General features: G+C 37.4%; 1 protein-coding gene across 1 annotated transcript in view; it reads right to left on the bottom strand.

The window, feature by feature from the left end:
- Nucleotides 1-8,317, bottom strand: part of LOC102289736 (potassium channel subfamily K member 2) — a 29,965-nt gene extending 21,648 nt beyond the window's left edge. Inside the window, exons 1-2 of the mRNA XM_005914477.2 lie at nt 7,884-8,317; nt 4,230-4,543 (exon numbers count right to left, since the gene is read on the bottom strand). Coding sequence (XP_005914539.1) covers nt 4,230-4,543; nt 7,884 — 315 coding nt within the window. The 5' untranslated portion in view covers nt 7,885-8,317. The remainder of the gene's footprint in view (nt 1-4,229; nt 4,544-7,883) is intronic.
- Between the last annotated feature and the right edge of the window lie 5,113 nt (nt 8,318-13,430).

Below are 13,430 nucleotides of genomic sequence, written 5' to 3'. Positions count from 1 at the left end.
CAGTAAGAAAAAAGCATTTTTGGCCCAAGTGGCAACTAAAGAGACTCGCTAGAATTATTACTGAGACAAAATGAAAGAGAAACACTTTGAAACGACAGGGGAGCAGATACTCTACTACAGATCTGATGCCATTAACTTGCAGAGGAATACTTCGCTGGACTAAAGCTTTTACTCCCCTGTGATTATGCATTCTGTTCAGTTTGAGGCCAAGAAAAAAGATCTAAAAAGGATCTAATTCTTGAGTGGCTTTTCTTTTAATAAATGTAAGAATTGAACCAAAAAGAGTTAGAATTTTTTAATTATTTCCATCAGCTGGATTTAATATGAATAGACCTCAGGTTTGGAGTTACGTTGCTATAATATAGTAAGTGTACAAGACACCGTATGTTGCTCATCAGTCACTAGAACGAGCTCAAATGACGACAATTAGGAAAAGCACAAAAGCATAGAATTAATTGATTTACAGTTTTCTCCACTCATTAGCTGCTATAATAGAGTTGGTAGAGCCCACTGGAGGACAGCTGTATTATGAGACTTAATACATGTAGCAAGATTAGCTTTTATTATGTTTTTGTCTAAACCTCATAATTCCCAAATAAACCGAAGGAGGAGGAGGAGGTCAAAGTTAATTCCACTACATTCACAGTGGCTTTAAAAACACAATTTAGCAAATCATTAGATCAGAAAGCCCTGGCTCAGTCAGCCCCCTTTTGTGTCCCAGCCAAGTAAGCTTACTAATTCACCGCTTTGGCACTCAGCTATATGCAAACTAATAAAAGATAAGAAAGGATGACGTGAAGACCGCAGTGGACGTCTCAAAGCTGAGGCAAATAGACCGGAGAGAAAGAGTTGGAGCTTTTAACATCACTCACTTTTTTTAATTACTCCCTTTGAGAGCACATCTCTCCTCAATCCTCTGCTGAGTAGTGTTTTATCAGCAGGAACCTGCAAAGGTGTGTGCATGTGTGTGTGTTTGTATACATCATTAAGTAAAAGTGTGTGTGTGTGAGGGAGGGGGAGGGGGGACCTCAGTTGAAGCTGCCTATCAATAAATGATCAGAAGAGTAATAGTTGCTTGAAAGGCTGGTGTACTCACTGCAGCTACTCTGCCCACCTCTGCCCGAGACTAGAGTTTGGCTGGACTCTAGTCTCGTGAAAACACAATAAAAGATTTATATCAACACTGCTATCTGCCTTACAATTAGCCTCAAAATACCAAACATTAAAGTGATTCTAAATGCTTCCAGAGACAACTCGCCCTGGATTTTTAGGTTAAGTTCTTGAGCAAGTAATTAGTTCCAATTTGCTCCAGAAGTCCAGGAAACCCATAGAGCTCAGATGCATCTAAAGACAGAGGACAGTCTGCAGAAAAAGGGACACGCAGGACAAGAGACATACTTGTATAGCAAAAAACATCCTCATCCTGTTTATCAGTTTTACAGCTGATGGTCTGTCAAAAAAACTCCTACTTTGTTACAGACTGATCCAATCTCAGTGCATATTGTCAAAAAAAGTTGCTTTTTGTCATGTAAGTTGTTACGTGGGTTCCTACTTTTAGATGACGATGATGCAGAATCAACTGTTGCTACTGCTGGCTTTCCATATGTTTTCCTGATGATGTGCTTTTAAGTATGTCTTAACCGTAAATAAGCTTCACTGTATAGTCGTAGCCCTATTGTTGGACGTCATGTAACAGGTAGTGGGACTGAAAGAGAGAGCTGGAAGGATGATTTCCATTGTCCAGAGCCTCAGGTTTCACTCTAACAATGTGAAAGCCGGATGATCTCGGCTCTGAAAGCACCACCATCACCATTAAACATTAACTCGGCAATTTAAAGATAAATAACCGCCATCTGTTACAACTGTGGCCACGACACATTTTTCAATACAGGCAGTAATAAATCCTTTCAGCGTGAAATTGGTTTTAATTATGTTAGAGCACACATGTACTATAAACAGCGTATGCCAATACTTTTATTACTTTAATGCCACAAAAGGTAAATACGCATTAAGTACACTTTGAAGCCCTTTAAAGTATTAAACAATAAAACCCAGAGTGATATGAAAAGTAATCTTGTTATATTGTGAAAGTTTTCTCCTGTTCTCATGTTATGAATGAGAAGACCTGCTTGTTAAATCAAGAGGGGTTTTTTCAGTACGAGGTGAAATCCATATCAGAGCGTGCACCAATGATTCAAGCGCTGCTGTTCTATAATTTAGTAACTAAAAAGAATCGTTAAAACAGCTTTTGGTTTGCAGGCTATAGTATACGATGGGCTTTTCACTTGAAGTGTTTGCTTAGAATTTTTTATTATTTTAAAAATGTTTGCTCCACTCACAATGAAATCATCCTTGCCATTAAACTGTATGTTTATGCCAGTAGCTTAATTTGACTTGTGACACGATGATTTGGTTAAAGCAAACAGACAAAAAATAAATAAAATGAATACTATGAAAAGAAATCATAGATTGGAAATTGTATAATAAACTTGCTTTATGTTCTCTGTAGACCTTCATTACTTTGCTGGCTCATTACTTGTTTGCATTTGGTCATTGTTGCAATGTTTTAGGGCATCCTACCATACTATGTGAAAAAAAATACATATATTGCTTTTGATATATTACTTTTTTAATTTTTCATGTTACTACATAACGTTGGTCTTGCACATTTTGATAGTTGAAGGTGTTTTTCTTGGCTCCAAGTGGCAGACTCTTAATGAGAAATTGCAGCTAGCAGCCAAATTTAGAAAAGGTAGAAAATCATTTTTCCCTTGAGATTTAAGACCTTTCAGCTTTGGCACATTAGAAAAGTAATCATCATCCACAAGTGCAATGCTCCAACAAGATTCCCCAAGAGGAAATGCTTTTAATCAACCCTGACAAGTTTGCCTGCTAGATAAACTAATCCATAGAGAAACAGTCGTGACTTCACGAGTTAAACAGCTGCACCGTCAATATATCTTTTTTTAGTGCATTTTTATTTTTAGTGACTGATGTGCAGTTACAAGTTGACGGTTTGGATTCATTTAGTGAGATTTACTAGTTCAACTTGTGACTTCATGGCTTGATTTGTAGTTACATCTTTGACTTTCTTTTCAGCAAACATTGAATACCCAAAGGGCAAACATAACACAAACCTGAGGACCCAGATGGGTAATTTGGCAGTATTGTGCTTTATTTTGCTGCAATTCATAGTTTATATTCGTTTTCTGTATATTTTATTTTGCAGAGCAGTTCAAAATGGTTAGATTTACATCAGCACTAGCATTCAAGATTTGGGGTGATTAAACAGTAGATGGCCTGTTGAGCCCTTTTGTTCATCCCATGCTAATTTGTAATGGCTTTAATAGAAATGTCAAAATTAGCATCAGCCTCCAGCAATGATGGGTTCCATGTCATTTAGTTTACAGCTAAAAAAACATTTAAACGTGCCTCTTCTAAGGTACTCCCGCGCTAGTCTCAGCCTCAAGTAGTAATTTTCCGGTGCTTGGCATATGGTGAGCTCAAGAAAATAAAAAGTTCCCTGCATGGTTCGATTCTGTTGCTTCAAATGAAACTGCAGATAAAAAGTAAGTAAAGATATGCTGTGATATGGAATTCCCTAGAATGAAACTTTGTTTTAAAGTTCCATTTAGCAAAACAGATGCATTTCATGATTTGTAACCCTGTATCAATTGTCTAAGGCTTCTAAAACCCTCACAAATCACTGTTGAAAAATGCATTTCATGGATAAGAAAAGGTACAAAAGAACCCCAAATTTGCTTATCTTTAAAGAATGGTATTATTTAGCTTTAAAACAAAGACATTATGACAGAGACACATGGCAGTCAGAGAGTCCTGCATTGGAACAAAGATGGTGATGGAGATAACAAGAGATTCAAACTCTTCTGAGATTCTTAGCTGTAACTATCACATTTGCAAACTTGGGTGTTGACACCCCCTGGTCGTTCCCCGGCAGGGTGACGACAATACTCCATCAGACTTTTACAGCTGTGGGGTAAAAACTATTTACAGTTATTATACTTTTCTGCAAGGCATAATGTTAGAGGCAGGGTAGGGTTTCAGGGGTGCTTAAACAACATTAAGCTGCCAGGTACAAACTGCACAGTGCTCAGTGTTCTCCCTGAGTTTTAAAAATCTGCAGACAAATTTTGTTTTTTGCTACACATGAAGACCTGCACAACAGAATAAATTAGGATTATTATTATGGCACTGAAGCTTCCACCTACCCGGACCAGCTCTTCCAGCTCCGAGGAGTTTACACATGCATGCGCAACCAAGAAGTCCAGCTTTTGAGTAAGAATGGCCAGTTTCTGGGAACTCTCGTGAGGCTGTTCAAGGGCTCTGAACACTGTTGCCCCAATGATGAGGTACAACACCACCAGGAAAAAGATAGCTGATACGGTCTTCCACCTCATGACCGTAGTCCGAGTGTCGCACTCGTCCTCTGGGGTGTTCAGCACCACTGGTTTGGTTGAAAACGACAGGCGAGGCTTGGAGTTGTGGGCGGCAGCCTTTGGGTCAAGAAGGTCAGGTGCAGCCACTGCAAGGACACAAATGATTTACGTGGATCAGTGTCTTTACATGTTTCCTCATTTATCACATCATTCACCTTTCCTATGATTAGACTTGGTTGTGCTATTTTTTATCACAGACATAAACAGGAAACAATATGCGCCATATGAGATTTGCATAATATAATATAATAGGGTTGCGACTAACTATTTCTCATGGTTACCATCCAGACAGTGCAGTATCATAATATGTTTTATTCATTCCAACTAAACAGGGCTAAATGTAATAATAAACCTTTAACAAATATGTCAAACAAAAAAGGAGCTCTCACTGAAGAAGCTTGGACCGAAGGAGCTGTGATATTTCTGCCTAAAAAGATGGTTTAGTCAACAAAATAATTGCCAGTTATTGATTCTGTCATTTAACTAACTGTTTAAATTACTGTTTGCTTCTTCATCACATAAAGGAAAAAGTTTGTGAGATAATTAGAAATCTTACCACCCTTTAAACTCATAAAATGTTCCAGGACTGGCTGTCCCTGAACACTATTGCAGACTGTTCTTTATAACTGCTTTTGTTAATTATCTGTCTTTAAAATGTAAATGAGTACAAATGATTTTCAGTTTCATATTTTTAAATACCTGACACTTCAAAACATTGTTGTTTAAATGGTTTACAGGCATTTCTGACTCATAAATTTACTTCAAAGAGCTGCTTTCAACTTCAAACTCAACCACAAACCATACTCTGTTTAAACTGCCTATTGTGGATCAAATATATATCCTAAAAGGCATAAAACCTTTAACTTGTCTTGAACTCAAAATTGATATATACTACACAACACTGAGCGGCAGTTACCATTTCTTTGTGACTTCTCTGAGAAACTTGTGTCAGGGCAAGCGAGATAGTCTCAAGAACACTTTATAAATGTGTAATGGGTCGATGAGGCATTTCAACACCTTCTCTTCCAGTCACGAAGTGGTTTATAACCATCCCAGGATTTTATTATCCTTCCCCCTACATTACTCTAAATTCCTCAAGCACAGGGAGGAGTTCGTTTCCTTAAGGAAATGGAAAGTTTCTGACCAACTACCAGGATCCTGTCTGGTCCAGAAGACCGGCAAGCATGGAGCAGATGTGGAAAAAGGTTCTTTCACATGTATATTTAAGAAAATCTGGACTAATGTGTTAAAGAAAAGAGCAGGGTTGGATTGTAATGTTTTATCTCTCAATGTATACAGTTGGGGTCCTTAAGTTTTCGACAGTTACATTTTTTTTCCCTCTTCACACAAACAAAGGATTTAAAATAAAACAGAGTCTTGGCTCAGCCTTGTTTCAAGGCTTTTACACATTTTTTGTTTAGGAATCAGACGTTATTATACACGATCTCCATTTCTAGATACTCAAAATTAATTGGACAATTAAATGACAGGCAGTTTCATGAGCAGGTGAGGGCTGTTAATTTGTTGTTTCATGACAAATTAGGCAATTCTGAATATGATGCCCAAATAGATGTCAGTGCAAGTGAGGACATCATTAGACTGAAAAAACAAAGGAGCAGTTGAATCAACAATTTGGTTAATTCTTAAAAAGAATGAATGCACTGGCTGGCTGAGCCAAAAAGGTGTGAACTGCAGAAGTAACCAAGTCAAGCACACTCGAGGAGATAGCTGATCACTTTTAAAGTTTACAATGAAGAGACATCATGATTGGAAACAGAACAAGTTTACAACAAGGTTCAAATTACAGGTTACACTGAAGAAAGAGAAAGATTAGACTTTACCAGAGAAGCTGCACAGTTGTGAAAAACAATCTTAAATTGACTGATTGATTAACATCAAATATCTATATCTAGTGAATAATAAGAATCAGAACATACAAGGAATTAGGCTCCGTTTTTTTCTTTGCTCTCATTGTATGTAACAGACAATACTGACTACACGACATCAGCATGACACAGACACAATGAGACAGACAAAAACAATTAAAGCTGTAATACATAGTGGAATAGATAAGGGATGGATAATTAGTTACTATATGCACAGTGTAAATACATGAGGACTGACTATATATATGTACAACAGAACAAAAACTGTATATACAGCATTTTTTCTTTTTTTTTGTATTTTATATTGAATCACTGGAATCACCTAAGATGACCTCTGTGCAGACAATTTCTGAATTTTGTGGCATACAGCTAAGAATTTTTTGTTTTTTGGCTGCTAAAAAAAGAAAAAAGATATTTCAGAAACGTTAATATTAGACTTTCTGTTGCAGTATTTTAATGCCACCACCTTCTTAAAATGTCAGTAACCTGGCAGAAAAGCTGATCATTAAATCTTAAAAATGGAAGTCCAGTAGGAATGGCAGTTTTTTTTTTATGCTGTTATAAGTAATAATGTTTTTTTTACTTGGTTTATCTAATTACATTTATAATGTTTCTCTTAAGAAACAGCGCCACCTCAACCCCAGCGATCAGCATGAGGTTGGACACTTTTCATTCACATTGTGTTCACACTGAAGGAAAAAAAACACAATGCATCAGCCCTAATTTTACAACCGGCATCATTATCTCTCGATCCTCTTTCGAATTATGTCCAATAAATATACATGTATGACTGATATAAAACTCCCAAATATCACTTCAATCGATCTGTCAATCAATCAATGTGCATGCAAAACATGTGAAGAAGAACGAAGAAAGAAGATTGCAACCCTTTGCACTCCATGAGTTAAAATACTATATCTTTATATATTTTTTAAATACATGTATGTATGTATGCATGCATGCATGCATGTATTTATTTATTTATGGCTGCTGTCCCATAGTATAAATGTGCAAAGCTACTGAATGGACGCTCATTACAAATGTATAACTCTTTGTCACAAACCCGTTTCCTAAACAGCTTGCTACAGTAGATGCAATTACATAACCACCCCGAGAGGTCCTGGACATAATTTTATAGTAAACAACTCATGGAGAGGATCACTCGCTCAAAAACAATCCAGTGAAAACCAAAAGGACTGTTTTAGGTTTTATGGTTATTTGCACATACACGCAACTGCGGTAAGCACTTTTATTATATTAGTCCATTTTTAATGGGTCTACCTAATTAAAAATGTCGCTTTCTTGTCTATAATTAAGTAAAAGTGTCATCAAGTTCAAAACAATAATACGAATAGTTCAAATATCCCTGGTATTAACCTTCAATCAATTATCAGTGAACCGATTACCTACTGAACGGTTGCTTCCCCCCTTAACATCTTCTCTAAAGTGCAAACTTGATAACAGGTTATAAGTCACGAAGAATAAAAGCAGCTAATCGTCATTTGCTAGGCTTATATTTCCAACTTGTCTGCGTACTTACTTCTCTACCATCTCTTCTCTCTTCGTCTCCTCATGGAAGGATCTTTTTTGCTCTCCAATAAAGTGCGAGCACTGTTCCTCTACTGGACTCGCGTTTTGCCTCCGGTGCTCCCGACAAGAGACATGTCCGCTCTTCACATGGCTTCAGCGAACTGCGCTTCACATCAGCGTCACTGGAGATAACGCATCCAGGACGTCGCGTTCCTAGCAAAAGCAACGCTGAGACAGAGCGTAAAAGGAACACGGAGAACAGACCGCCTCCGCGAAATCCAGCCAGGTGTTTGCAGGCATTTCGTGCTTTTACGGAGGGAAGGTTTGGGCTGTCAGGGTCAGTAGACGCGCTTCATCACTGTGACACTGCTGGATGCGCTGTGGCGCATTCCGGCTGCGCTCACAGTGACCGTGTGCGCTCTTGTTGAGAGAGAGAGAGAGAGATGGAGAGAGAGAGAGAAACTTCCTCCTAAGGGAGATGTGGATTCCTTAAAACCTCCACTCCATTAAAAAAAACCCTCTATATGTTCATATATTATAAAGGATCACCACTTTCTTCCTTCCAGCATCATCCAAATGTACAATTCAGCTTCAGAACCAGAAAGCAGACCTGTCTGACATCCACGTCTTGGTAGATGGTGAGCTGAAGAGCATATAGAATACTACAGAATACTCACCTTAAAAAGCATGAATTTTACCAAAATAGGCCATTTTTAATACCATTTTGGTGGTAAAATAATAATAATAATAATAATAATAATAATAATAATAATAATAATAATAAAAAATAAATAAATAAATAAATAAATAGAGCTGTCTTCTTACTGGACTAAACTGGCAACATCCCAGTCAACGGGCCATCTCACCTCCAGGAAAAAGCCAGCTTAGGCAGAAGCAGAGCCCAGGTTGCAGCTCCACGCTTTGAAGCCTGGCTTTAATTAAATTAATTTGAATTTGTGAGACTGTCTGTAAGTTTTATGTCCCCTGTGTTGCTTGTTATCTTTACCTTGGCATGCAGATGTGACCTCCACATGAAAACCAACACTGACAAGGATTCTCAGTAATTTGATGGTCAGTTGCTGATCAGCTCCTTTACGTGCCCTTGTGTGTGTGTGTGTTTGTGTGTGTGCAGATGAGACCACAGTATTGATTACATGCATGATCAGCTGCAGCTAATTGAATTGGAGTAGTTCTGTTTTTCTTTCATGCTTTGATACTGATGTACTGCTGGCATTAGATTGATTCATTAATCAGGAAGGCGTCTTTGAAAGAAAAACGTGATCCCTTTAACAGATATTTGATTTTCTCCTTTTTTTTAAATGTTTATTTCATTTTCTAACCAATGCATAATCATAGTATAAATTATACAAGTCATAATGATATCATACATGATTGATTTCTACTTTTTTTCTATTTTGTGCATTTTTTTGATGTTTTGTTGGGACAGTAGTTGAGGTTAAAGAGGACAAAATTTCCATTTAAAGAAGGGAAAACGCTAAATGAAAAGAATTGTAAACATATAGTCTGTAACCGCACTTTAAAAACGCTTTAGATTGCTCTTAATAACCGCGTGTTCTTTCATAGATTTTCAACCATTTGCTCCATCCTTTCCTTTTCCATTATAATCTTTTTCTGGCCATCTGTTCATTTCTCCTTCTCTAAATTACTTTAATTCACTCAAGCATCCAATCTGCACTCACATGCTCAGAGAATCTGGGAGGTTTTTTTTTTTAGGTCCTCCAGGACACGACTTCTAGGTAAGTCGTGGTTTCATTGTTTATGATGGATGCTGGTCACACTGTCAGGATCCAAGTAATCTGCGATTAATCATTTCAGAGCATTAATCGCAGAGGTACTGTACATGTGTGACACTTTCATTAATTTCTTCATTCATTCATCATTGAACAGAAGAAAAACCCATTCCTGGATAAAATATGAGAGACTTACATTGCGGCTTTTGTGTCTCACATGCAGTCATATCAGCAATGTGTACTGAAAGGCTCAAGGGATTGCATTTACTCATCAAATATTAACTCCAGTTTACCCAAAGAGAACTGCCATTGATTGTCTGAACCATAATAAATGAGAGACTATGAGTCAGTACAAATTATTTCTTAGTTGTCAACATGCTGTTGTGAGCTGGTATCAGAGGCTGAATTTTTTGGTTCAGCTTGTGTCCTCAGCCAAGTCAGACATCAGTTCAACAAGCAGCAGAGCAGAATTTATTTGCACTCAAGTGGAATACATGCATATAATATAATGCTCGCTCTGCTGCTATAACACCCGCTGCAAAGTCTTTGAGCAGTTAATGCTGTAATGTTCTGTCAACAGAAACTACAAAACCACTGTAGGTTATGAGTGGCTGTAAATCTTTCTGACTTTGCTTTAAAGCTGTTTTACCCTCGGCTATAGTCATCATTTTTGTTGCTCTAAGTGTAAAAGCAGCAAGCCTTTTTGACCATCTCACCACTGCTTAGTGTATAAAGCTGCTGAAACATAACATTTGTTTCTTCATGGTTTTGCCATTCTGATTATTTGCAAACCTGAAGAAATTTAAGGTTACGTCCAAGTTAAATGAATGAGGTAAGAGACCATATGTAGTGATGTGCTTCAGCTTTATGTGACATTAACACACTTTATTAGGTACACCATTCAACTTATCATTAATACAAATGAGCCAATCGCATGTAGACTTGGTCAAGTTCAAACTCGGCATCAGAATGGAGAAGAAAGGTGATTTAAGTGACTTGAACGTGGGATGGTTATTGATGCCAAATGAGTTTGTCTGAGTATTTCAGGATGTGCTGGGATTTTCCCACACAACAATCTCTAGGGTTTACAGAGGACAGCCCAAAAATGAGAAAATATCCAGTGAGCATCAGTTTTCTGTGCCTTGTTGATGCCAGAGGTCAGAGGAGAATGGGCAGACTGCTTCAAACTGATAGAAAGGCAACAGTTACTAGAAAAATCTCTCATTATAGAAAAGGTAGACGAACATTTCTGAAAGCAAACTATGTCCCACCTCGAAGCAGATTGGCTACAGAAGCAGAAGACCATGAATGCCACTCCTGTTAGGTAAGAACAGGAAACTGTTTCTGCAATTCACACAGGCTAATCAAAAATGAGTAACAGAAGATTGAAAAAATATCGCCTGGTCCAATAAATGTTGATTTCTGTCGCGACATTCTGATAATGCTCAGAATTTGCCATGAACAACATAAAAGCAGAGATCCATTCTGCCTTGCAGCAACAGCTCACGATCGATGGAAGTGCGGGGGATAGTTTCGTATCAGTATCTATAGTAGCAAAATCTCTGAGGTTTTCAGCACTTTGTTGAATTAAAGAATGCAAAAGGGGGACCAGCCCGGTACAAGCAAGGTATACCTAATAAAATCTCTGTGAGTGTTTACTACGAGTGTTGCCTAAGTTTTAAACTTTGCAGTAATGGTATTTAGTCAGGAGGATCATTTGGGAATTTGAAGTAGAGCTGTTAAGATATTTCTGGACACGAAGAGGTTTTTTTTTCATCTCATTATGAGTCCCCCCATGAAATATGAGCACATGATTCCTAATTCATCGTAATTTGCAGACTGTTTCGCTCAAGCTGGACAGCACCTGTAACTGGAACATATGGCTTTTGTTACAGACAGCAATCAGGATAGTAATCCTATTATGGGTGACATTGTTGCACTAATGGGCCATATTACCAGAGTAATTTCTCCTAATAGTGCAGCGAAATGATGCTGTTGTAGTAAGCCACTTGAGAGTTCACCCATGACCCGTTACAAAAGGTTCTTACGTAATAGTTGCTTACATAAAATTTCTGTTGATTAAAATTTAATCACAAAGGTTTAAAGATTTACATTTCAAATGTATTTTTTGCACATTGTATTTCTATTACCTATATTATAATGAACCCGATAGCATGTTTTGCATCTGGTAATTTGAGTGTACTGTGCATCAACATTATGGGGTGTATTATTGAGGGCATATTTTTCATATTTGGTAGAGATGCAAAAAGTGTATCTTAGGAACAGATGGTTGAGGATCTGTTTCTAAATGCTTCAACTCTCGCTGTTATTCCCACATGCTTAGAGATGCAAGGACATGCAGAAATATTGCCTTGGTCAAAAATGTGACTGCAGTAATGTTAAAAAAAAAGCTCTGGAAACATAATTAGCAACATCAGCAAGCAGAAATGCTTATACTTTCATGTGATTAAATCTGTATAATATAGTCTTCACTGCAAACTTGCATTGTAAAAGCTCAGAGGGTTTAGTGCTGAACAAATGAATTGCATCTCTGCCCCCAATCCTGCTGAATACACACCTGAATCTTTTCTAATAAGGTTGCAGTTTCTAAATCCTGCAGAGAGCTATCAGCAGTTTTTAGGAGCACAAGCCTTTTGAATTAAAAAACAAGAAAGATCAGATTTAGATCGATCTTCAATTGTCTGATCTTCATTATTTTACAAAATATATACAACAATGTCAGTATCCACAGAAATTGTCACTTTGTATTAATAAAATACTGATGTTTCTGTTAGGTAGGTTTAATGAAAAGCCCAACACAAACAAGTTCTGAAAGTAAACTGAATCTATTGAAAAAAAAAGTCATTAAAAAAGAATTACTATGAAGACAGCACACATTTTAGAAAGTCTGTTTGAAACAACTTATAAAAAGGAGAATTATACATCTTGCATGGGACAATGCTTTAACAGCCTTGCTCTCTGGGATTCAGTGAAGTCCAGTTAATTGCAGCCTTTTTGCACATTGTTTTTGTATCAGTTACTCTCACTGTGTTCAGGGGATAGCCAATAATGCATAGTTTGACACACGGTTAGCATTTGTGTGGAAACAATCTTTATAACTGATGTTGCTCTCAAGCGTCTGTCTAATTAACCCTGTGCTTCATGTTCATTGTAGGGTCGAGTTGTTCTAGTCACTGGTTCTTGATGGATAATTAAGCTCAAAAGGAAAAAGGCTGCATTATCCGTCGACTGGAGTCTTTCATTTCCTGCTCAGTCAACTGAGCCCTGCAAAAATCAATCACCATGAACAACTGAGCGAAATGAACTTGTCCAAAAGCGCCTGCTCACTCAAAACACCTGCAGGTGCACACAGATGCATGCACATAATACGCCAATATTAGGAGAAATACTTATTTGACCCCCTACTGAATTTGTATATTTATACACTTACAAAGAAATAAAGTCTCTAATTTTCATTGTGGTTTAATTGTATTGTAGAGAGACAGGATATCAAACAAAAACCAAGAATCAACAATCGATTAATCAATTACAGATACTCCTGAAAAGCAGACCCTCTTGTTAAAAGGGAGTTTTTCCTTCCCACTGTCACCAAAGTCCTTCCTCAGGGGGGTTGTTTAATTGTTTGGTTTTCTCTGTATTATTGTAGGGTCTTTATCTTATACATAGTATATAAAGCACCTAGAGGAAACTGTTGTTGTGATTTGGCATTATATAAATCAAATTGAATTAAACGTAATTGAAGTAACTTAAATTTATCATGTCCACAGTATCACTTTGTCCTATTC

The sequence above is a fragment of the Haplochromis burtoni genome, unplaced genomic scaffold (assembly GCF_018398535.1).
Source record: "Haplochromis burtoni strain Fernald_Lab_line unplaced genomic scaffold, NCSU_Asbu1 Contig_8, whole genome shotgun sequence".
Classification (NCBI taxonomy): Eukaryota; Metazoa; Chordata; class Actinopteri; order Cichliformes; family Cichlidae; genus Haplochromis; species Haplochromis burtoni.
This window is presented reverse-complemented; position numbering and strand designations above follow the sequence as displayed.